Below are 26,740 nucleotides of genomic sequence, written 5' to 3'. Positions count from 1 at the left end.
CTCTGCAAGAACCTGCAGGTCAAGTTTCAGGTTCACGAGCAGCTGTCTCCCTATGCATAGCAAATGCATCAAATTTGATGTTGATGAAAATGAAGCCCTCATATATTTATATATATAATCTAGAGCCTGTTGATGATCTATTGAAAAATAACCCTTTGTCTCAGTTATCAGGGGCTTCCCTGATGGCTCAGGGGGTAAAGAATCTGCCTGCAATGCAGGAGACAGGGCATGCAGGTTCAACTGCTGGGTTGGGAATGTCCCCTGAAAGAGGAAATGGCAACACCCTCCAATCAATATTCTTGCCTGGAAAATCCCACAGAGAGAGGAGCCTGGCAGGCTACAGTCAATGGGGTTGCAAAAGAGTTGGATACGACTGAACAGGAGCACAAGGATGTCAGCTACAAATCCTCACACTTAGGGAAAGAAATGGCCCTATCAGCAGATACTGGGAGGTACACTTCTTTAAGATTCATAAGCCTCCTTAGAAGAGCAAGGACAGAGTGAATTAGCCAGAAAATACTGCTCTGATTTTTCCAGCATTTCTTCCCAACCCATCAGCTTCTTATCTTCTCTACCCACCTACCAGTTAAAGAATCAATATCTGGTTCATAAAATTACTTGTACTCATCACTGAAAATAAAACAAGATGGGTGAGCACTAAACTTGCCAACGGCCCTTGGTTTCCAATGATTTCCATTGTTAAAGGAACCCCCTTTCATTGCTAAATTTGTAAAGATGTTCTAATAACATTTTAGCAAAATGATTGCTCTGGGGACAGTTTAAGATCTCTTTGTATAAACCAAAGTCATTAGGAACAAATGAAAAAGCTCATTTGTTTGTAAAGCATGAGCTGAAAAACCCACAGTACCCATAGTTATGAATAGTACAAATAAGTCCTGTGAGATTCTTGATATTAGAATTACAGGGAGGGAGAACATGGAAATTGTTTATGAAAATGTGAAAATCCTCACAGTCATATCTCTTTAGCTGCTGCCTCAGAAGTAAATCTTTTAGTGGAATCTGATCATGTGGGAAGGAAAGCTGTGCTTGTTTTTCTCTGGGTCTGGTACGCATTGCATACAGGATTAGAGAACTGGACTTTGCTAGCTGACTTCCTACAAGATGAATGAGCCAAAAAAGGAAGTACTTTTATCTTTCTAAGGCACTAACACTGCAGAAATGATTACCTAATTAGTCTAACTGCACTATACTTTTTATTCTTCTCTCATTTTAAATAGCATGATGACAGAGCTCATTTGTATGTAAAAGTTCTGAAATTATACAAGTTGCATATATAATGTTGAAATAATTTTTTATATTTTGGTGATATGTTTAATCTTTTTTTTACCTTGCCAAAAGCAAATGCCTAAAAACTAAAAACTTTGAGGTAGAAGTTAAAAAATTGAGTACTGAGAAGATTAAAGGTATCCATTTTTAGGGAAAAATTTTTACAGAGTTAAATAGTAATGGTGACGTAGTGGGACTAATATTTTAAAACATAGTAAATTTGTACTTTAGTTATTAAATGCAAAGTTGTGAAGTAGACTGGTAAATTAACATAAATAAGTAGAAAATTTTCCAAAGTTTTTGCTATGGAAGTTTTCATTGCTACATTGCTTTTTTAAGGTGAAAACTCAGAACTCATCTAAAGAAAGAGGATATATGTATACTTATGGCTGATTCATGTTAAAGTTTGACAGAAAAGAACAAAATTCTGTAAAATAACTATCCTTCAATAAAAAAATAAAAAATAACAATAAAGAATCTGTTTAAGATATAAATAGCAACTAAGAATGATATCATAGATTAATATTGGATGATATGGTAAAACACTTTATCTAATATGAAATATATCATTAAAGATAAAGTATTATATACATATTAATATGATATCTCTATGCTCATCTAAAGAAAAATGATAATTTGTATGTTAGAAGAAAGACTGAAAGGATAAATAAGAGAATATTAACATTAGCTTCTGGGATTGGGGATTATAAGTCATTAGAATTTTTAAACTTACATATTTCAAATTTAATAATTTAATAACTTCCACAGTTACTTTGGAAATAAATTAGTGTATAATTACATTTATAAAGATAAAATTTTGGAATAAAATATATTTCAATATTAAAAATGCTATTACTAATATATAAAAATAATTATGATGATACAGTAACAATATTCCCAGAGGAAAATTACACTTACCTAAAGAAAAAAGATCACACTATTTTAAAATAGAATTTTGATGCTTAATCACGATATGGGTTGATTTAAGCAGGTTTTCAGTAGACCTAATTGGACTAGTAACTGCCTTTAGTACTAGGCAAGTCAAGGTCACTGCTTTGGGGCTCACTTTTTATCCTAATTGGACAGAAGCTAAAGGACACAAGTTCTCAGGTCCCTCCCTGCTCTGTTAGTGCAAGCTTCTTTTCATCAGTGGTTGTATTAACTTTGAAATGTGCATTTAATTATTTTCAAAGACAATAAAAAGGATTTTTCAAATCACTAGCCTCTTCTTTCAGTGTCACTACACACGCCATTGATATGGAGTGGGCCTATCATTTAAATCATTGTAATTAATTTGCAGTTAATCACATCATTTGAAATATCATTTGCCTATTCTAACTAAAAATTAAAAGACAGCCATGGTTGAGGCTTCTTCCACCAACACTCTATATCTTGTTCTGCCTTATACTTACAAACACTCTTACTTCTTTCAGGGCACACAGTCCTAGACTTTAAAATATCAGACTGAAAAGTCACCTGCATTATCAAAGGCTGACCCTGTCCATTTTGTTTTCTACCCTCATTTCTCATTCTATCTTGATCCCTTGGTCCCTTGGCTGATATTAAGAAAAAAATCATAGTGAGTAAAAATTAAAGCTATATAGAAGTAATGTGTGACTTTTTGCACCTACCTGTCTCATCTGAACAATGGGAATAATAATTCCTTACAGCACTGTTGCAATAATTAAATGAAATAATGTTTCATTTGATATTCATGTGATAATGGTACATATGAAGAGTTCAGTATGGACTTCAGATAAATATTGTGCATAGCCAAGTGCAGGGAACATACAAAATTGTCTATGTTCATAGAAAATAGGTGTGAACATAGAAAATAGGTAACAATAACACTCCTCCTCTTCATCATTTTTATTGCTATTATTATTAGGATGCAGCGGCAACAAATATTCCTATCATTCCCAAATGAGCACTGGACTAAAAAGAAAGCAAAAATAAAGGTTTCAGCCAACCTTTCTAAAAATGAAGGATTAACTATGAAAGTCATGAATGACATGTATCTCACGTTTAAGGCATTACAATAAAATACACTATTTTAATTCCGCCTAACTTGACTGGCATGCGTGTGTGCTAAGTCGCCTCAGTCGTGTCTGACGCTTCGCGACCCCATGGACTGCAGCCCGCCAGGCCCCTGTCCAAGGGATTCTCCAGGCAAGAATACTGGAGTGGGTTGCCATGCCCTTGTCCGGGAGATCTTCCCAACCTGGGGATCGAATCTCATTGCTGATGTCTCCTGCACGGGCAGACAGTTTCTTTACCACTAGCCTCACCTACGCTGCTGAATCCATACAAAAACTCTGGCGACCCAAGGACTATAGTTTCTTAGTATTTCTGCAAGCCCCCCGGCCGCGGGAGAACAGAGCCCCACGCGAAGGACACAGTTGTCAGGCGGCAAGTGCTGGCAGGGTACCCTTCCTGCAACAAGGGGTTGCTCTGTTTCTGAAGAGCCCCCTTACTGGTGCCCACAAGCCTGCCCATTCCCCCTAAGCACCGAGCAGAAAAAGAAATACCCTTAGGACCTCAAAAAAAGAGAGCACGGGAAACCTGGTGGACTACAGACCAACTGTATTTAAAATGTGGCCTGAAATGATGTTCAAAACCTCTTCACGTTTTCATTTTGCATATTGTAAAGCAGCATATGCTGATGTTCCTAGTTGGAAAAAAAGGACTGCTGGGAAGGGGTGAGTCACTTTAACTCAATATCTTGAATGTATCAAGAGTATATTTTAAGATAACTGCACTCTTTTTAAATGGCTTTTATAATTAAAATGAACTTTAAAAGGGACGTTCACTTTGCTTAGGCTGAAATAATAAATATGACATTATATTTTAAACCTTTAAGTTCCTATATATAAAGTAGCTACTATTTCTACTGGGTGGGAAGGGAAGGGAATGGTGAGGGTCAAGTTTCTGGGCTGTAAGACCATTTTACAAAATATAACTGCAAAAGCACAAAAACAAAAGAAGCCAAGTGGCCCAGACACAAGATGAAAAAGAAGAGGACTAGAAGGAGACACTGAATAAAAGGTAGAAAAAACACGTGCGACACATACAGAGTTGTCAAAACATTCAGAGTGATGATGACAAAGACTGGCATGACAAAAACCTGCAAAAACATAAGGTGAGATTTTAAATGCGTTCTACTGAAAATCCTAGAACACAGTTATTTAACATTTCACAACTCAGAACCCTTATGACATCTAGAGTCAATTATGCCTATAAGAACTTAAAAAAATCAAACTGGTTTATAACAAAGGTAGAAAAATTAAGATATCTATGATGACTCACTTGAAAACTGAGAAGTAGACTGTGATTTTAAATAACTCTAAAAGCATAACATAATTTAAAACTTAAGAGGTATACAGTTGTAGTAGAAGTTTTGAAATGGCTGATAAATTACCCTGTTTATAGATGCCTGTGTTAAAGAGCAGATAAATTGTTTCCTAATTGTTTCCCGGTAATTGCGTGCCTATTATGTGTGGCTTTCTAATGAATCTCTAATCTGCTCTATCCCAATCCTTGAATATTTAAGCTTCTTCTTCACCTAGTTCAGGTCAGAGCACTGTAAATCGAAGTGCCCCCTATGATATGAATTTTAAATATAGGGGGTGCTTTCTGAATCACAATGATTAGGAATAAGTGCTCTAGATTAACTTTTAAGATGGAAGATAATGACAGGAATGATACATGAGCTCCAACAGCAAAACTATAGCACTGTTCTCATTCAAATCATGATCCAGGATTGAATGTTTATGAAAACTCCACTGGATGACATCGGGCTCCACCTGGAAAACAACTCTCGTTGCTAAGGAATAGTTTATAGCAACAGTCCTTGTCTGCAATTCTTCACACAAAGGTTGAAAAGTGCACCAATTTACTGTATCCATCAAATGACTACATCTGCAAATATAAGGCCATGAACAAATGAGGTCTACCTTCATTTCTAATGCACTATCAAGGTCACTGGTTAATAAGGCTGACTGTCCAGCTTGGGAAGAATCAACTACAGCCATTTAGTTAATTTTTTAAGCATAACAAGGAAGCTGTCATGAGTAGGCAATAATTAATAAATTTTCCTCCCTTGAAAGGTCTCTAATTAAAAGATTTTATTTGGCTAAAGTAAATTTTACTATTGTGTGTGTGTGTTCATGTGTCTGTGCATTAACCAAAAAGTAACTCTGTACATTTTCATAATTTTAATTGTTAGATTCACTGTATAAGAAAATGTTGCAATTTTTAAGAAATAGAGAAATATTCTTATGCCCATTAAATCCTGGATGTTCTATGTTTCCACTGAAATATACTTAGATCCTCCCGTGAAAAGGTAGTAAAACCTGTGATAAACTTTACAGTCAAAGAATCAAGATTAATTAAAAAATAATTTGATAATTAAAATGGTTATAAAGAATCTAGTCCCATCACAAAAAGCAAAATAAAATTATTGTTTTAAAAAAAATCTGGATTCTGTAAAAACATACACTTTGAAAGAGTCAGCGCAATTGTTATGACTTTCTGAAATAACTAAAATGTATGTGTGCACATATACCTGTAACTGGCAGGTACTGGTTATAGCGTTGTTATGTGTATAAAGAGTGCACAGTGAATGCTTGCAGAGTATGCTCATCTCAACATAAAATAAGCAAGATTCATTTACATATAAAAATAAAAGTCACTTCAATTTTTTAATTCATTTTTTTAATTATAGAAAGAATCTCAAATCACCAGAAAGACAAAAAAACCTCTTTCTAAATATTTAGATGTGAAGGGAGTCTGAAACATGAGGATGGGTTCTCTGTTGTGAATTTTAGGGCTATCTATATTAGTTTATCTTCATGCCATAGGCCACACTCCTCTTTTCTTCTTACACATTTACAAAAAAATGGTATTCTGAGGAATCATGATATTAATTTTCTCTGAATTTTTGAGGAACAAAAACCTGCCTTCTCAGCTTCTTGTATTCCTCCATTTCATGATGAATATATTAAGTAAGAATAGGGTGAGGTCAATGAAAGTTAGAAGTCTTATTTGATATCAGTAGCACTCCTTGAAATCCTGAAGGGAACCCACTCCAGTATTCTGGAGAATTCCAAGGACTGTATACTCTGTGGGGTTGCAAAGAGTTGGACATGACTGAATGACTTTCACTATCACAGTATTATTAGGAAGACTAACATGAATTATTTTATTTTGAAATAGAGTAAATTATATGTATAAAATCAGTCCTCAGTCTCAATTACAAGGGGGGAAATATAAAAGAAATGTTGTTAATGCTAATAGCAATGCTTATATTATTTTTGGAAAATGTGGAGGAAATTTCTTACTTATAGTGCTTGTAGTAGTTGAAATAAACTTTATACTCAATGAATCTTGAACCTGTCAGTATAATCTACTCTGTGTTAGTACATAAGAATGCTTTCGAAGCTGCAAATATTTCTGTTGGTGCCTCTGCTCTGGCTTAGTAAATAATGATTACTATGGTAAGTTTAATCACCATCGCTCCCTGTGTTGCCCATGTAAATTTATATTCACTTATTACTTACACTGTGATAAACAGTCAGTTAAAATACAGCTATTCTACAACTAATCAATACATATCTTTTGACAGATGACACAAGAGTTCAATAGTGTTCTGCCAAAAATTGGTATAATATTAGGCAAACAATGCTAGCATGATAGGAAAATTATTTTTGGCAGAAATGGGGGAAAAGCCAATTATACTAAAAAGAAGAAAAAAAGTTAAATTAGATCAAGCCATTTTCAAAAACACACTCTATAAAAATTAAAATACTTTGAAAAAACACTATTGACTATTTGCCTCTAAGCATGTCCAGTAATATAATTTTTTAATGTCAGGAAAAGCCAAAAGGGTTGGGAAATGGAAAATAAGTATATGATTATTTCTGAATTTTAAATTAGAATATAAAATCATTAATGCATTTATATTACAAACTAAATGTGACTATAAGAAAATTAATAGAATCATGCACTTACCAGGGTTATATTAGCTCTCAATGCAATTAAAATCCCTGCTATACCAAAAAGTAAATTAAAAGTACATTCTGAAAGGAGGTCATTCAGTCAAATATTTATCTGAAGATGAACTGAAATGAGATAGCATGTATTGAATTCTCCAAATGGCGTCGAAAAGAGTTATTTTCAGTGTGATTCTAGAGAAGCATAAGGAGAAGAAAGATTATAAAATCTTCTACATTTAGCTATTACCACTCCTTAAGTATACGGTCACCCTGCTTATGTAACTTATATGCAAAGTACATCATGAGAAATGCTGGGCTGGATGAAGCACGAACTGGAATCAAGACTGCTGGGGGAAATATCAGTAACCTCAGATACACAGATGACACCACCCTTATGGCAGAAAGTGAAGATGAACTAAAGAGCCTCTTGATGAAGGTGAAAGAGGAGAGTGAAAAGCTGACTTAAAACTCAACATTCAAAAAACTAAGATCATGGCATCCAGTCCCATCCCTCATGGCAAATAGATGGGGAAACAATGGAAACAGTGACAGACTTTATTTTCTTGGGCTCCAAAATCACTGCAGATGGTGACTACAGCCATGAAATTAAAAGACACTTGTTCCTTGGAGGAAAAACTATGACCAACCTAGACAGCATATTAAAAAGCAGAGACATTACTTTGCCAACAAAGGTCCATGTAGTCAAAGCTATAGTTTTTCCAGTGGTCATGTATGGATGTGAGAGCTGGACCAGAAAGATGGCTAAGTGCCGAAGAATTGATGTTTTTGAACTGTGGTGTTGAAGAAGACTTTTGAGAGTTCCCTGGACTGCAAAGAGATCAAACCAGTCAATCCTGAAGGAAATCAGTCCTGAATATTCATTGGAAGGACTGATGCTGAAGCTGAAGCTCCAATACTTTGGCCACCTGGTGCAAAGAGCTGACTCATTAGAAAAGACCCTGATGCTGGGAAAGATTGAAGGCGGAAGGAGAAGGGGACAACAGAGGATGAGATGGTTGGATGGCATCACTGAATCAATGGACATGAGTTTGAGCAAGTTCTGGGAGATGGTGAAGGACAAGGAAGCCTAGCATGCTGCAGTTTATGGGGTCACAGAGTCAGACATGACTGAGTGATAGAACAGCAGCAAATTAATTTTAATGCATGATTTCTCCTTAAACAGAAAGTCAAGCAGGTCGTGATTGATTACTGGTTATGAAAAAGATTTCCAGTTTGACAAAGGAATTCACAATTGGATCAATTCATATAGTGGGTCTACTTGCTACATTTCATATATTGCTTTTCTTCTCCATAGTTTATCAATACATTTCTATTTGTTAACATACTTTAATCTTAGCAGAAAAATATCCTTCTTAAGTTTTGATGATGGAGCTTAATTTGCATTTTTCAGCAAATAAAAACAAAACTAACTGATTAACTGAAAATGAAACTATAATACTACCAGAGGATGTTCTTGGGTCAGTATAGCTCCTGCCCAATCAGCTAAATTTTTCACAGTACCAAGCCTTCAATCTTGAGAAATTACTTTGTGGAAGAAGGCTATATTTTAAGGTGACTTAAAAAAAGTTATTGGAGTATAGTTGATTTACAATTTTGTATTAGTTTCTGTATAGCAAAGTTGATCAGTTATGCATATACATATACCCAGTCAGTTTAGATTCTTTTCCCATATAGGTCATTAACACATATTGAGAAGAGTTCCTGGATAAAGTCACAGATACAGAAAACAAACGTATGGTTACCAGGGGCGGAAGGGTGGAGAGAGTGATAAATATGGAGATTGGGATGGACATATACACACTACTATCTCTAAAATAGATAACTGATATGAAGGCCATTTTTATACACGGCTCCTTCTCTTAACATCTTTCCCTCTTTGCCTACTGAGTGTGTATCTTTCCTGTAGGCCTCAGGCCAATTGTCACCCTGCAGGAATGTCAGCCTCACTGATGGGTCATATTGTTCTTTTCTTATAAATCTCCCTCTGGTTCTCAACACACTAAAACTATACAGTATTTGTATGACATCTGATTAGTCTCAGTCTATCCCACTGGACTGTCAACTTCAGAAAGAAAGAAACTGTCCTTTTAGCCCAAAGCCTGGGATATGGGAGAGACTCAGCAGCAGGAGCAGCAGGGTATGTTTGGTACCTGAATAAAATGCCGACAGAGTCTGAATTAATACAGATTAACCACATTAAGTAGATATTACTTTGGGAGACATACTACTTTATTTTAGAAATCAAGCTGAAAGTTAAAAACTGTCAAGCTTTCAAGTTGTTTATGATCCAGGTATTCCATTATTTAAATGTGACTGGTGAACTTGACTCTGTAATTTTGCATTGATCACAGTGAGGGATGCAGCAGATTTAAGATTTTATGTTTTAACTCTGAAAAACTACTGAGGAATAAATTAATAAAAAGACATCAATGATGGAGATAATTTTGATAATAATTGTGAATTATTCCAGAGGGTCCCACAACACTTTTTGCTTTAAAGATTATCTTTGTTGGACTTACGCAAAAACAATTCATAATGAAGTAACTGGCCACGACTACTAAAATATAAAATTCCTAGAGCAGAAAGGTAATAGAAGGAAAGTATTTATCCTTTAAAGGATCACAGAAAACTGTGGAAAATTCTTAAAGAGATAGGAATACCAGAGCACCTTATGTGTCTCCTGAGAAATCTGTATGCAAGTCAAGAAGCAACAGTTAGAACCAGACATGGAACAACAGATTGGCTCAAAACTGGGAAAAGAATATGTCAAGGCTCTATATTATGACCTTGTTTATTTAACTTATATGGAGAGTATTTTGTACAAAATAAGTTACATCATGTGAAATGCCAGGCAGGATGACTCATAAGCTGGAATCAAGACTGCCAGGGAGAAATATCAACAACCTCAGATATGAAGATGGCACTACCGTTGTGGAAAAAAGCAAAGAGGAACTAAAGAGCCTCTTGATGAAAGGGAAAGAGGAGAGTGAAAAAGCTGGCTTAAAACTGAACATTCAAAAGACTAAGATCATGGTATCCAGTCCCATCCCTTCACGGCAAATAGATGGGGAAAAGTGGAAACAGTGATAGATTTTATTTTCTTGGGCTCCTAAATCACTGTGGAGGGTGACTGCAGCCATGAAATTAAAAGTTGCTTGCTCCTTGGAAGGAAAGCAATGACAAACCTAGACAGTATATTAAAAAGTAGAGACATCACTTTGCCAACAAAGGTCCATATAGTCAAAGCTCTGGTTTTTCCAGTAATTCATGTACTAATGTGAGAGCTGGACCAGAAAGAAGGCTGAGCACCTAAGAACTGCTGTTTTAAAATTGTGGTGCTGCATATATGGAATCTAGAAGAATGGTTCTGAAGAATTTATTTACAGGGTAGCAATGGAGAAATGGACATAGAGAATAGACAAGGGGACATGGGGAGAGGGGAGGAGAGGGTGAGATGTGTGGAGAGAGTAACATGGAAACTTACATTACCATATGTAAAATAGATAGCCAATGGGAATTTGCTGTATGTCTCAGGAAACTCAAACAGGGGCTCTGTGTCAACCTAGAGGGGTGGGGTGGGGAGGGAGATGGGAGGGAGGTTCAAAAGGGAGGGGACATATGTATACCTATGGCTGATTCATGTTGAGGTTTGACAGAAAGCAACAAAATTCTGTAAAGCAATTATCCTTAAATAAAAAAATAAATTAAAAAAAATTGTGGTGCTAGAGAAGACTCTTGAGAGTCCCTTGGACAGCAAAGAGATCAAACCATTCAGTCCTAAAGGAAATCAATCCTGAACATTCTTTGGAAGGATTGATGCTGAAGCTCCAATACTTTGGCCACCTGATACAAAGAGCCAACTCGTTGGAAAAGTCCCTGATGCTGGAAAAGATTATGGGCAGGAGGAGAAAGATGTGACAGAGGAAGAGATGGTTGGAAGGCATCACGGACTTAACTGGAGTTTGAGCAAACTCCACAAGACAGTGAAGGACAAGGAAGCCTGGTGTGCTGCAATCCATAGGGTCACAAAGAGTCGAACAGGATATAACAACTGAACAGCAAAGATAAAAGTAAACAAAAATATATGCTCTCAAGTTTTGCATTCAGCAAAGGGGAAACTAGCTGAAAGTACTTTTTAAATCTACACTACAAACATTCTAGTAGCTAATTCATTATATTACTCCTCTCACCTCAAAGGACTAGTCTGTTATTAAAAAAAAAAAAAAGATTAAGGGAGGAAATCACATCCATGGTGCATGAAGTCCTCTATTAACAGTGTCTCAACTGTGCACAGTGTGAAATAAATAACTAGCCCAAATAAATTACATATAGGATGCTCACGTACAAGTAAAAATGCCAACAACTGAAAATACAGGTCAATCAGTTTGAAGTTTCTTAATATAATACACTGGGGCTATAACTGCCTTTTGTAGCATACTTCCTAAATTCTTAGAAATTAAAAATAAAATAATTTCTGATACTTTCACCCCAAAAAAGCAGATTTTATGCCAGATATTGGTTAGGATGTAAAGAAATACACGACTTGTAAAGCAGTATTAGCTAATACTGAAAGAGAATGCTGTGAGTCAAATATTTGAAACATGAGACAATCATAAAAGTATTCTAAAAAATTATTTTAGTTATAAAATGCCTATTTTATAATGCAAGGTAGAGGCAGTTAGTTGCATTTTTTTTATGGAAATGAGTTAAAGTAAAACTAAAAATTATATAAGGTCCCTTGGGGACATCTACAAGAAAAAGTATATAAGTTCTTAGATTATATACCATTTTTACATATCCGTATTTACAGATATATATGTATGTTTGTACAGTCAGTCATGTCCGACTCTTTGCAACCCCATGGACTGTAACCTGTCAGGCTCCTCTGTCCATGGAATTTTCCAGCAAGAATACTAGAGTAGGTTGCCATTTCCTACTCCGGGGTATCTTCCTGACCCTGGGATCAAATCTGAGTCTCTTGTGTCTCCTGCATTAGCAGGAGGATTCTTTATCACTGTACCACCTGTTTAAATAAATGCAACTTTAAAATTTTATAATGGGAAGGATTAATAGTAAGTGAAAAATACATGAAAATTGGGAGAGGAAATAAAGTAACTTTTGGAATACACTGTAAATATTCATCTTCAGGGGCCACAACACATGTGTGAATTATACCCAGCTACTCCATGCTGTGATTTCTTAATTCTTGGCCTTGAACTCCCTTCTTATATTCCCTCCCTAGACAACTTCATCTGCTTCTCGTCCATTCCATTTCTACCTACCTCCCAGTGCGAGCGTCCTCAGAATGCCCTGCTCCTAACTCTAGGCGTAAGCGAAGACTTCTCAAGAAGCACCTAAGGATAACGCCCTGGGCTTCCCTGGAGGCTCAGATGGTGAAGAACCTGCCTGCCACGCAGGAGACCTGGATTCCATCCCTGGGTTGTGACGATCTCCTCGAGGAGGGAATGGCAACCCATTCAAGTACTGTTACCTGGAGAATCCCATGGACAGAGGAGCCTGGTGGGCTACAGTCCGTGGAACTGCGAAGAGTCGGACACAACTGAGTGACTGACACACCCAGGGCGATCCATTTCTGCATTCTGAACTCTTAAATGGATACTCCTCTTCTCATGAAAACCCTTCTCCCGCTTTCTCTCATATGAGAGGCATATTTCTCATTCACTCATCTTGTGTCTTCTGAGGGTGCATTTTATTACAGTACCAAATAAAGAGAAAATTCTACATATTGGGGTTAATATCTAGAAAATGAATTTTATAGTTCTCAAAACCTGTTTCCATAAAATTTGAAGGGACTAATCAAGCTGTCAGGTGATAATTAAATTTTAGTGATAGATTACTATGTCATTTTTGGAACAAAATTTGGGAATATTTTCAAGAATTGTGTTACATTCCTATAACAAAACAATTTCTATTCCCATTTATTTTCATGTATAAGCTTTTTTTAGCACTTTAACATAAAAATATGAATAGAATTTATTGTGAAGTTTGTCTCATTCTAGCAGTGAGTAATATTTATCTGTGAACATATAAACTAATTGGGGGGAAAAAGCCAATTTCAATTTTTACTTTTATATTTAACAATTTTTACTTTCATGCTTAGAAATTATTTACCAAAATTTGCAAAGGATTTATGTTGATCAAGTATATCTAAGAAACAATTATAATGAAAACTCAATTTAGAAAAAATATGTAACAGGATTTTATTATGAAATGAAAATATTTAAGTGTGTGTATGCCTATGTGCATTTTCTGTGTTTATCTTTTATTGCAGAGAAATATGGTAGAGTGATCCAAAAGAGATTTTCAAGCAAAAACATAGTGTGCTAGAACACAATTTGAAGGAGAATAGAAGAATGATAGGAAATTTGTGCTTAGTACATAAGTAATCATATTTTTAAATGGCTAATGATGAGTATAAAATAGCTATGGTGTCTCAGATCCACTGGAGACATTTAAAAGTCTGGAAAGAATTTTATTGAAAAAAAAAGTCTACTTTTACAATATGCCGGAATTTATAATCATTTAAATGTATGATGGAGAGTTTTGGATATAGACTTAAAATGCCATTTTAGGCAGTTCATATGCGTAAAAGTTTGAGCCCAAGGGATTATTTTCATCAGTTGTCATCATTGCCTTCCTTTCTCTTATTTTTTCTATCCAAACATTCATTAACTCCTGTCACTTTCCTTCCTCAGTCAAGTTCAAATATGCCGTCTCTTCATCTCCAGCCCCAGTGATCAGGGTGGGAAGTTCTCCCTGCTCTCCCTGCTCTGGTCAAATTTCCACAGGACTGTCTCTCAGGGCATCACACACCTAAGTTTCATCTTTAGCATTGTGTGATTATTTGGAGCTATCTCTGCCTCCTTCCTACACTCCCTTTCTTGCCCCTGCATTCATCTTTAGTGTGGATAAGGGCGAAGAGCACATATTCTCAAGGCCAGTCAGGTATTAGGGGCTGGCACTACTTGAATGAAGGGATGCTGCCTTCCAAGTGTCTAGCACAGTGCCGCATACATGCTTGTTGAATACACAAATCAGTGAACATATGCTCCCTTTAACTACACAATCAAAAGAGAACCCAGAGTGGACATGTTGTGAGGAAACAGTATGATTTATGTTCAAGACAGTGAGTGTGAAATTTTGGACTGCTGGAGGTGAGGGGAGCACTAGAGATTTAGATACGATGCCCTCACTATAAAAAGAGAGTTGAAAGTTTGGAGACAGTAAGAGACTTGTCTGAACCCACAACTGCCTACTGACAAATTAGGAGCAAACCCGATTCCTCAGCCCCACTCACGGGAGGTTTGGGGAACCCTGCCTATCCCACTGCCCCATACAGACCCTGCGCTGTGTCCACTAGTCTTCAACAGGACTGCGCTGGTAACCGGCCACTGGGATGGCAGGACTGGCTGGTAGCAACACACAGAGCAGGCCAACGAGTAGTGAGAAGAATACCAGAAACAGTGTAAAGAGCAGAGGGAATAGGACCATAGTGACTTGGAAACATGGCCAGTAACAGGATCTATGTTTTCAGGGAAGAAAACATGAGGTTTCTGAATCAAACATACAAAAACCGTTAACGGAAAAGAGCCCTTTGTCCTGCCACTTGTATGTTCTCACAGAAGTTCAACCAATATTGATGGGCTGAGAGCAGACAAAAGGAAAGGAGCTTAACTGGAGCTCTTTATACTATGAGATTAAACAAGAGCTATGACTGAGGGACACTGTGGCTGCATGGGCCAGGAAACGAACCCAGGCCTCCCGCATGACAGGCGAGAGTTCTACCACTGAGCCACCCGTGAGAACTAACACCCAAAAAAGATGTCCTTCTCATTATAGGGGACTGGAATGCAAAAGTAGGAAGTCAAGAAACACCTGGAGTAACAGGCAAATTTGGCCTTGAAATATGGAATGAAGCAGGGCAAAGGCTAATAGACTTTTGCCAAAAGAACGCACTGGTCATAGCAAACACCCTCTTCCAACAACACAAGAGAAGACTCTACACATGGACATCACCAGATGGTCACACCAAAATCAGACTGATTATATTATTTGCAACCAAAGATGGAGAAGCTCTATACAGTCAGCAAAAACAAGACCAGGAGCTGACTGTGGCTCATATCATGAACTCCTTATTGCCAAATTCAGACTTAAACTGAAGAAAGTGGGGAAAACCACTAGACCATTCAAGTATGACCTAAATCAAATCCCTTATGATTGTACAGTGGAAGTGAGAAATAGATTTAAGGGACTAGATCTGATAGACAGTATCTGATGAACTATGGACGGAGGTTCGTGACATTGTACAGGAGACAGGGATCAAGACCATCCCCATGGAAAAGCAAAATGGCTGTCTGAGAAGGCCTTACAAATAGCTCTGAAAAGAAGGGAAGTGAAAAGCAAAGGAGAAAAGGAAAGATATTCGCATTTGAATGCAGAATTCCAAAGAATAGCAAGGAGAGATAAGAAAACCTTCCTCAGTGATCAATGCAAAGAAATAGAGGAAAACAACAGAAAGGGATAGACGAGAGATCTCTTCAAGAAAATTAGAGATACCAAGGGAGCATTTCAGGCAAAGATGGGCTCAATAAAGGACAGAAATGGTATGGACCTAACAGAAGCAGAAGATATTAAGAAGAGGTGGCAAGAATACACAGAAGAACGGTACAAAAAAAGATCTTCATGACACCGATAATCATGATGGTGTGATCACTCACCTAGAGCCAGACATCCTGGAATGGAAAGTCAAGTGGGTCTTAGAAAGCATCACTATGAACAAAGCTAGTGGAGGTGATGGAATTCCAGTTGAGCTATTTCAAATCCTGAAAGATGATGCTGTGAAAGTGCTGCACTCAATATGCCAGCAAATTTAGAAAACTCAGCAGTGACCATGGGACTGGAAAAGGCCAGTTTTCATTCCAATCCCAGAGAATGGCAATGCCAAAGAATGCTCAAACTACTGCACAATTGCACTCATTTCACACGCTCGTAAAGTAATGCTCAAAATTCTCTAAGCCAGGCTTCAGCAATATGGGAACCATGAACTTCCAGATGTTCAAGCTGGTTTTAGAAAAGGCAAAGGAACCAGGGATCAAATTGTCAATATCCTTTGGATCATCGACAAAGCAAGAGAGTTCCAGAAAAACATCTATTTCTGCTTTACTTACTATGCCAAAGCCTTTGACTGTGTGGATCACAATAAACTGTGGGAAAATTCTGAAGAGATGGGAATACCAGGCCACCTGGCCTGCCTCTTGAGAAACCTGTATGCAGGTCAGGAAGCAACAGTTAGAACCAGACATGGAACAACAGACTGGTTCCAAATAGGAAAAGGAGTAAGTCAAGGCTGTATATTGTCACCCTGCCTATTTAACTTATATGCAGAGTATATCACGAGAAATGTTGGGCTGGAGGAAGCACAAGCTGGAATCAAGATTGCTGGGAGAAATATCAATAACGTCAGATATGCAGATGACATCACCCTTATGGCAGAAAGTGAAGAAGAACTAAAGAGCCTCTTGATGAAAATGAAAGAGGAGAGTGAAAAAGTTGGCTTAAAGATCAACATTAAGAAAACTAAGACCATGGCATCTGGTCCCATCACTTCATGGCAAATAGATGGGGAAACAGTGGAAACAGTGTCAGACTTTATTTTTATGGGCTCCAAAATCACTGCAGATGGTGACTGCAGCCATGAAATTAAAAGATGCTTACTCCTCGGAAGGAAAGTTATGACCAACCTAGACAGCATATTAAAAAGCAGAGACATTACTTTGCCAACAAAGGTCCATCTAGTCAAGGCTATGGTTTTTCCAGTGGTCATGTATGGATGTGAGAGCTGGACTGTGAAGAAAGCTGAGCACCGAAAAATTGATGCTTTTGAACTGTGGTGTTGGAGAAGACTCTTTAGAGTCCCTTGGACAGCAAGGAGATCCAACCAGTCCACCCTAAAGGCGATCAGTCCTGGGTGCTCATTGGAAGGACTGATGCTGAAGCTGAAACTCCAATACTTTGGCCACCTCATAGGAAGAGTTGACTCACTGGAAAAGACCCTGATGCTGCGAGAGACGGGGCAGGAGGAGAAGGGGACGATAGAGGATGTGATGGTTGCATGGCATGACCGACTCCGGGAGTTGGTGATAGACAGGAAGCCTGGCGTGCTGCAGTCCATGGGGTCAGAACAGGAAGCCTGGCGTGCTGCAGTCCATGGGGTCAGAGTCAGACACGACTGAGCGACTGAAGTCAACTGATTCACTTTGCTGTACATCTGAAGCTAACACAACACTGTAAATCAACTATACTCCAAAAATTTTTTTAAAAAAGAAAAACATGTATCTTTTATTATTAATTGAGAAAAACATTAACATAAAATTAAGAGGCTGTGTTATCATGGACATATTTAATTTCAGGTTACATGTTTATTCAAAGAAAATCCCACATTGATATATTGAGATCCCTGTGTAGTTAACTGTATGATCTCAAAAGTGTTTTAATACAGAGGTTTTCAGATAATAACTCATTTACAGTAAAAATTATATCCCTTCTACTTTACTGAGTGAAGTTCATGGCAATCATTTCTTATTTATTTCCACCAAGCAGTGAAAGAAACCAATTTCTGTCCTTTTTATTATGCTTTTTATCCACACAAAAAAGCTATCATCTTTTGTGTGTCTTTTTTTTAGAGTGAAATTCTCAGTTCTCGTGACCTCCTCTTGTAGCTGGTGTTCTCACAATCTTTTTTATCATTTGTATTGTTCTCTCCCGAATGCTTGGTGATTTGCCTCTTTTCTGAAATGTGGCATTCTGCTGAACTTAGTCCCCAAACCACAGCCTAACAAGACCTGAACACAGCTCAATCTGTCTGTGTGCATGACATCACCATTACAATTCAGCACACTGTAGCAGCATTTGAATATTTTAAGAGATCAGAATGTTGACTCATTCAATGTATCATCCACTGTAATTCTTGAATTTTTCCCACCTCTGCTACCACCTTTAGCTTTTCATTGCACTTTTTGGATCCATTAGCCAGCTTTGCACCAACTTTCCATTCTATATTCCTGTGCCACTGATGTGACCTCTCTCCCCAGTGTATCATGACCAGGCTGTATAGTAACGAGCAGCCCAGATCTTTGCAACTGCTGCTTCTTCCACGACTCCTTGTCATTTACATTTATTAGCACAAATATATATAGCATCTCACTGACCAATATTTTTTAGTATGTTACAATGTTACCTTGTGGATCAGACAGTAAAGAATCTGCCTGCAATGCAGGAGACCTGGGTTCAATCCCTGGTCGGAAAGATCCCCTGGAGAAGGGAATGACAACCCACTCCAGTATTCTTGCCTGGGAAATCCCATGGACAGAGGAGCCTGGCAGGCTATAGTCCATGGGGTGGCAAAGAGTCAGACATGACTGAGCAACTAACACTTTCACTTTAACATTACCTTTGGAGAGTCTTTTAAGATGATTTTTAAGGTTCCAATTAAACAAAAACAAGCAAACAAAACTGACTGGTCTGTTACTTGAGGCACATTTAAAAAGAAACCTAACCCTCCCCTTAACTGACTCAATTTAAGAAAGTTAAACTCGGCCCCAAGTACAGGAGTGCATTCTTGTCTTATTGTTGAGCTGGCACTTCAAAACTACAGATAAAACCTCTGACCTCACACACAGCAAGCTCCATGAGCATCATGGACACTTCCTGCAGGACGTCACCTGTGTCACGCTGGGGTATGGCATTTGGCTGCTTGGTTGAGTATTTCTTAGTAAACACAGAGTTAGTTTCATTTAGCAGGTTTACCTGCCCAGTCACAAAAAGAAGCAAAACAGGACCATGTAATAATGATGAAGGACATAACAAAAGAAACTTAAAGACTTAGGCTATTTAACTATTGTACCACAAATAAGTGGAATAGTTATAAGAACTGAAATGAGCTGACACTTTCATTTATAAGGGGTTTATGGAAGTGACAGAGGGTTCAAACTTACAAGTCAAAATTTTCTGTACTCTTTAAAACTAAACATCAATCTACATGCCTTCCTTCTGCTTGGAACCCCTACCACCCTCAGCAGTGGCCACAGGACTGGAAAAGCTCAATTTTCATTCCAACCTCAAAGAAAGGCAATGCCAAAGAGTGCTCAAACTACCGCACAATTCCATTCATCTCACACGCTCGTAAAGTAATGCTTAAAATTCTCCAAGCCAGGCTTCAGCAATACGTGAACCGTGAACTTCCAGATGTTCAAGCTGGTTTTAGAAAAGGCAGAGGAACCAGAGATCAAATTGCCAACATCCGCTGGATCATCAAAAAAGCAAGAGAGTTCCAGAAAAAACATCTATTTCTGCTTTACTTACTATGTCAAAGCCTTTGACTGTGTGGATCATAAAAAACTGTGGAAAATTTTGAAAGAGATGGGAATGCCAGGCCACCTGACCTGCCTCTTGAGAAACCTGTATGCAGGTCAGAAAGTGACAGTTAGAACCAGACATGGAACAACAGACTGGTTCCAAATAGGAAAAGGCTGTATATTGTCACTCTGCCTTTTTAACTTATATGCAGAGTACATCATGAGAAATGTTGGGCTGGAGGAAGCACAAGCTGGAATCAAGATTGCCAGGAGAAATATCAATAACCTTGGATATGCAGATGACACCACTCTTATGGCAGAAAGTGAAGAAGAACTAAAGAGCCTCTTGATGAAAATGAAAGAGGAGAGTGAAAAAGTTGGCTTAAAGATCAACATTAAGAAAACTAAGATCATAGCATCTGGTCCCATCACTTCATGGCAAATAGATGGGGAAACAGTGGAAACAGTGTCAGACTTTATTTTTATGGGCTCCAAAATCACTGCAGATGGTGACTGCAGCCATGAAATTAAAAGATGCTTACTCCTCGGAAGGAAAGTTATGACCAACCTAGACAGCATATTAAAAAGCAGAGACATTACTTTGCCAACAAAGGTCCATCTAGTCAAGGCTATGGTTTTTCCAGTGGTCATGTATGGATGTGAGAGCTGGACTGTGAAGAAAGCTGAGCACTGAAGAATTGATGCTTTTGAACTGTGGTGTTGGAGAAGACTCTTTAGAGTCCCTTGGACTGCAAGGAGATCCAACTAGTCCATCCTGAAGGCGATCAGTCCTGGGTGTTCATTGGAAGGACTGATGCTGAAGCTGAAACTCCAATACTTTGGCCACCTGATGTGAAGAGCTGACTCATTTGAAAAGATCCTGATGCTGGGAAAGATTGAGGGCAGGAGGAGAAGGGGAGGACAGAGGATGAGATGGCTGGATGGCATCACAGACTCAATGGACATAGGTTTGAGTGGACTCAGGGAGTTGGTGATGGACAGGGAGGCCTGGCGTGCTGTGATTCACGGGATCGCAAAGAGTTGGACACGACTGAGCGACTGAACTGACTAAACCACCCTTCTGACACTCTCATACACACCCATCCCTGTTCACGTGGCCCGGTCATCTAACAAAGTCCTACTTACTCTTCATAAGGCAGAACACAGGGTCTCCCAGGCAGCAGTCTCTCCCTTCTGCAGGTTCACACACTGTCTTATGCTTGGTTCTTGCTTCAAAATACCACTATTGTTTATAGAGCTGTATCTCCTATTAATTTTGAGCTTTGCCTCTTCTCTTTGTTTTTTGGTTACCAGCTACTACTGAAAATTGCTCAAGAAAATTTCATTAAATAAATGAATTATTGTAAAGATAGAATTTTTCCAATAGCTATATTTTTAAATGTAGAAAGTGATATCAGGCTCGAATACTCCTTAGAGAAATTATGGTAATATGTTATAAGTTCATTTCTAATAAAATAGTAGGAATGTACGTAAGTATGAGCAAATTCATGAAAGGGTTCAAAAACAGCTATCTGTTCTGAGAAAAAGCACCTATCTGTAGCCAAATAAGGGGCTCTCCAGGTGGCGCTAGTGGTAAAGAACCTGCCTGCCAATGCAGAAGTAACAGATGTTCCTTTGATTGCTCAGTCGGGAAAATCCTCTGGAGGAGGAAATGGCAACTTACTCCAGTATTCTTGCCTGGGAAACTTGGACAGAGGAGCCTGGTGGGCTGTAATTCAGGACACAACTGAAGTAATTTAGCACGTTTAAGTCAAACTGCCAGATAAAACAATCAAAGAATCAAACAAAAAAACAAAGGGGCGGAAAGTTGAGACCACAATTGTCAAAGAGTATATTTCACTTTTTTTCCTTGAATGTATGTATGATTAAATATCTTGGTCACATTGTGGATGTACTGATTTTGTATAAATGTTTAAGTTTTGATAGCCCAATTACATGTGATAGAATTGAAGGGGGTAGTAAAAAACAGGAAAAGTTTTTTTAATAACATTGTAAGACCAATATAAAAGTTTTTAGAGGACTTAGCAAAAAGGATAAGTTTTCTAGAGAAGAGTGATGAAGAATTTAATCACTGTCTTCTAGTATATGATGGTTCCATTGAGAGATGATAGTAATAAAATATTTTCCTTCTCAGCTCAGTGTACGGCCAACATGGATTAACTTAAAAAGAAAAGAAGAAAACTCTAGAGAAGGTGAGAGATTATGACTAATTACTAAGTAATGCAGTGAAAGATTTCCCTCACAAACTTTTAAAGCAGGAGAGCTACATTTTTATCTGGAGTCAGACATAAGTTTAAACCTAAACAACTCTCAGGAAGACAAATACCATTTTGTTCCATAAACAAATTATACTTTCTGTGGTTCTCAATGTTCTTCTACAACAAGTCTCCTCTGTTGCCCACGGGGCTGTCTCAGCCACTGACACCAGGGACAAGCCCCCTGAAGCATGTAAAATAGAATCATCTGAACTAATTATTCCCTAAATCCTCACCCTTCTGATCAGACTCTCCTTAACAAGGTGGCCAAAGACTGGAGAAGTGTAATTAAAAATTTCCCAGAGCATAAAAAGAAATGGAACATAATGATCTTTGGAAATTCAAAGACACGTAAAATATTTTAAAAAACTATAGTAAGAAAATCACTGATCTTTGATTTTGTTTACGCTTCATATTTTTTCATTAACATTAAGTGACATTTAGTATAATATTTAAGTCAAAAACAATTCTATTAAATATTTTTAACCTCACATAATATATGAAAATACTGTACTGTGAAATTCCAAGATAAGACACAAGTTTAAGGTTTCTATCAAAGGTCACTGAAAGACTAAAGGTTTTTCATAACATTTTTGTCTTTAGGTTTTACAATTAACATTTGCTATGCTGCCTCATTTATATCAAATGCTCACAGTTGTTTTATAAATAAATACCACAACCTTTCTAAGGAACTTCAGAGTTTGACCTAAATTTAATTATCTTGTTTTCATGGGACAGCAAAACTCTCAAGATCCAAAATAAGGTGACACCCTATATATGAAGAATAAGGGCCTCGCTTAAGAAAGGTAGATTAAAACTAGATAAAGTATTCCAAAGAGATGCACATTGTGGCTTCCGTGCCGCTGCTTGGTATTCTGTGAACCTGAAACAAAGTTCTGCAGTGTTTTTAATCTTGTCTTGCTTTTCTCCACCTGATAAACGTAATGCATCCACTAAGAATCTGAAAGTAGTACATATCATATCAGAAAAATAGGATTTGGTTCAACTTACCTGTTCCTGTTGCTGGAAATCCAATCTGAAATAAGTGTTGATGCTTGTTGGTGACAGTGTTTGTTGCCAAAACTACATGCCAGCATTATAACTTCTCTACGTAGTTCTCTGGGTATCATCAAAAGGGAAAGAAAAATCAGCAGTGTCAGTATCTGGAGAGAAAGGGTAACTCATTACACTACATTACAGTACACAAGTAAATAATTAGCACAAAATAATTTTCAGACACGGGAATTCCATTTTGCTGAGTAAGAAATAATTAAGCAGGGTGGGAGCTGTGCATAAAAAAGTCTTCTCTGGAAACAGTTCTCTAGTGAGGGGTCTAGGTTCAAATCTCAACTTTACCAGTAGAGGCAGATTTTCAATTAAAACACAGCAATGAAAAGCCTTTGTTCTCAGTACCAGGTGGTGGAAACCATGCTATCCACCAGCAGTCTTTCCAGGAAAGGGAAATAAAAGATGCAGAATGAAGGATCGTCTCACGCTGCTACAGTCACAGTGGTTCTAGTGGTGTGTCACTGTACAGTTCTGGGGGGGAAAGCAAATAAGAAAATAAAACCGTACTCATGCTGATAGGATGCTTGGACAAGAGATCCATTAAAATTGTTTTTTGGCCAACCAAGCTTGATGTACGTTGTTGCAACTTGCTTTAAAATATATTCCTAAATGAAGAGTAGGAGAAATAGAAATAATGTTACTTTCAAATCACTCCACTCTGACAACTGAAATTATATGGTAACTTAAAATATTTTCCAAATGAACCTACTTTGAATATCCATAAAATAATGGGCATGGTAAAGCTTTATTATAATGTCATTCAACTTAGTATTTCAAACATAGAAAATAAATATAAAATACAGTTGCAATGGTGGAAGTCTACTGTTTACTGCCTATTGAACAATTAAGCAATTTTCACTATTAAATATTGGAGATGACAATTTTTGTAGCAAAAAGGAAAGTAAGGAATATTGATAATGAATCCATGTATACATAGGTACATATGTATGTAGATGTAGTTTATGAAAATGAGTACCTAATCTTTATCATTTTATGTAAATAGACCATATTTAATACAAAACTATTAGATAAGCCCAGCTAATAGCCTAGCCTTGTTGAACCTGACAGACACAGAACAGATTCACTCTTTAGTAAACTGATGTACTATTAATATTTCAAAATCAAAATTCATTCATCTAATGATATACTTAAATATTAGTAGTAATGTAAGATATGTTCTTCTCACTTTAATGTGGTCCTTGAATTTTGTCAAGGAAGGAAAACACTGAAATTACAGTAAAAACAATTCTTAACTTTTACTGGAAATGAAATGCCTGGCATGATATACTATTCTAAAGTACAAATATACACAAGAATGTATTTTGTTTTACATAAGTTTAATAGTACAGTGTCTCTGTGTTAAGGAGAAAAAAGAAGGGTAATAAGCCTTTCTCCAGCAGATAAAAATGACTGACACTTGTATGCACGTCTGCTGCAAAGGCACACTAAAACAAAACTAACGACAACGAACAGTCAAGCCAAGATTATTCTCATTAAAAACATTACTAAAGCCACGGTGCTTTCATGCAGGCTTAGGATAATATTAAAAAAGCAACTCTTAAAAAATAAAATAAAAAAGCAACTCTTATGGACATCATAAGCTATTTATCATCATCACTGTTTAGATGACTCTAATCAACAGCTTTCATGTCGGAGCAATCTAGCCTCGAGTCATTTCAAATGCATAGGTTAATTAGAAGAGCCAGTATGTTATAAATTAGGAAAATTTTATAAGACACAGAGCAGAGTCTTCAAATAAGTAAAAGGAAAATAAATAATGCTCAATGGTGATAGGAGTTACAGATATACATTCTCACATGCAAAACTTCACTGGTGATAAGAAATTTTGGAATCAAACGCTCATTAGCAGTACTCAACCCTAATGCTATTCAAAATGATTCTTTCCATTACTTAGGTGGCGTCGACTGTGTGGGTCTGGTTTTCCAGCCCTTAGGCTTAGGAACTCTAGTCAGGTAACATCTTGGAATTCAGGTCTATTTGGATTATCTGTTGTTTGCTCTCCTATATCTCCTTGGACCCAATTATGAATGGGCTTTTGCCTCAATGTTGATCTTAACCTTGCTAATTAAGGAAGTGAATTGAATTTACTATGCCCTTTTGGATAAAAATAATGACTAAGAATCTTTGCTGAAACTGTCTATATTCTGTGAAGATTTTTGCATCCCTCTCCCAGGTTAAGTCCTTTGTGAGCACAGAACCCTGTAACTCTAGGGAAAAAAGTCTTAACTTTAAGGATTTGTTATGTATATTTGTTCTTAAATTCGGAGGCATTTAAGCTTAACTGACACTTTTAGGCCAGAACAAAAAAGTAGCCTGCATTACACCTCTTTCTTCAGAATTTGTCATTAGTGTCATACAGAAAATCAGGACAAAAATGATAACACAAATTAGAAGGAACTAAAATAACATGGGATCAAGTTGAACATAGTAGATAATGAGAAAACAGTTTATCTTCTGAAAAGAAGAAAGAAGAAAATGTATCTTTTTACATTGAAGACGTTGTATTTCTCCATGCGGTCCAGTAATTTATCTAGAGGATAAAGAGCTCTGCTGGTAGCATGCCAAGGAAGAAAATCCTTTTCCTCAGACAGGTATCTGATAATCTCCAGGGGAATATTCTGAGGCAAATACCCAGCTCTGCACAAAAAAATGTAATGTTAATTATATGCAGAAAAGATACATGATGAGGCAAAAATGAAGACTTTATGTATGCAAATAAAAGGCAGAAAGCAAGATTCATCACAGTATAAAGAAGCCATACTCAGAACTATAAGAATAAAATTACTCATTCTCTAAATATAGTCCTACTTAGGATGCCAATGCCCCTTAATATATACAGAGTTAGACAGTTAAAAATTTGCATAAACACAAAAATATCAGCATGCATGTTTTTAAAAAGGAAAGAATTGTGGAACTTGAATAAAATCAACTCTAGGTATTTTCCTTCACAGAAACCATTCAGAGATCATAAGTCACTGAAAATAATTGATTGCTGAAGTGAAATTCGTGGTTCTCATTTAACTGGGTTCTCAGTAAAGGCATTTGTTTTACTTTTCATGTACTTCTGTATAATGATATTTAATCCAGGTTGTCCTCAAAAGGATAATCAAATTAAAATAGCAACTTCCAGTTTTGACTGTATTTGTTACATTACCACACAAACATTTTTCAAAACTTCCTATTAAAAACAATTCTACCAATATAGCACCTATGAAAAAGAGCAGAGTTAGATTTAAAGTTTAAATTACAAAAACGTTAAAAAAATAGACTCTTCCTCTTTATTATTTTCAATAGGTGCTGTGTCACCATGGGGACCAATGTCAGATTCTTTGGAGAATATGAAACAGTAGCTTTAAAAACTGTCTGAACACACGAAGCACACTTGTAAAGAGGATATATTCAAAAAGGGATCCAAAAGAAGTGAATATCCCTACACTACTGTGGACTGCATAGAAAATCCTCACAAATCAAAGCAATATGAAAAACAGTATGGAGTACATTAAAAGATGGTCTTAGCCTTAATGTCCCCGATGCATACATAGGGTGACACTATGCATTTTGCTGATTTTTTACATTAACAATAAACTGAATATAGACTTCTAACACAGGGGATAGGTAAATATGAAAGCAAACAAAGCCTGGTTATCTTCTTTACTTATATTTCACACCATTATTTTTTGTGGCATCACAAAATTAGATG

At 37.0% G+C, this 26,740-nt stretch overlaps 1 protein-coding gene across 3 annotated transcripts in view; it reads right to left on the bottom strand.

The window, feature by feature from the left end:
- The window catches only part of TRHDE (thyrotropin releasing hormone degrading enzyme), a 409,604-nt gene that overhangs the window by 19,079 nt on the left and 363,785 nt on the right, over positions 1-26,740 (bottom strand). For all 3 annotated transcript variants that reach the window (XM_070454203.1, XM_070454204.1, XM_070454205.1), the window contains 3 exons: positions 25,530-25,677; positions 23,527-23,624; positions 22,963-23,070 (listed from right to left, as the gene is read on the bottom strand). In XM_070454203.1, coding sequence (XP_070310304.1) covers positions 22,963-23,070; positions 23,527-23,624; positions 25,530-25,677 — 354 coding nt within the window. The remainder of the gene's footprint in view (positions 1-22,962; positions 23,071-23,526; positions 23,625-25,529; positions 25,678-26,740) is intronic.

This window comes from Odocoileus virginianus, chromosome 24, assembly GCF_023699985.2.
Source record: "Odocoileus virginianus isolate 20LAN1187 ecotype Illinois chromosome 24, Ovbor_1.2, whole genome shotgun sequence".
Lineage (NCBI taxonomy): Eukaryota > Metazoa > Chordata > Mammalia > Artiodactyla > Cervidae > Odocoileus > Odocoileus virginianus.
The sequence above is the reverse complement of the archived record's forward strand: the minus strand, read 5'-3'. Positions and strand labels throughout refer to the sequence as shown.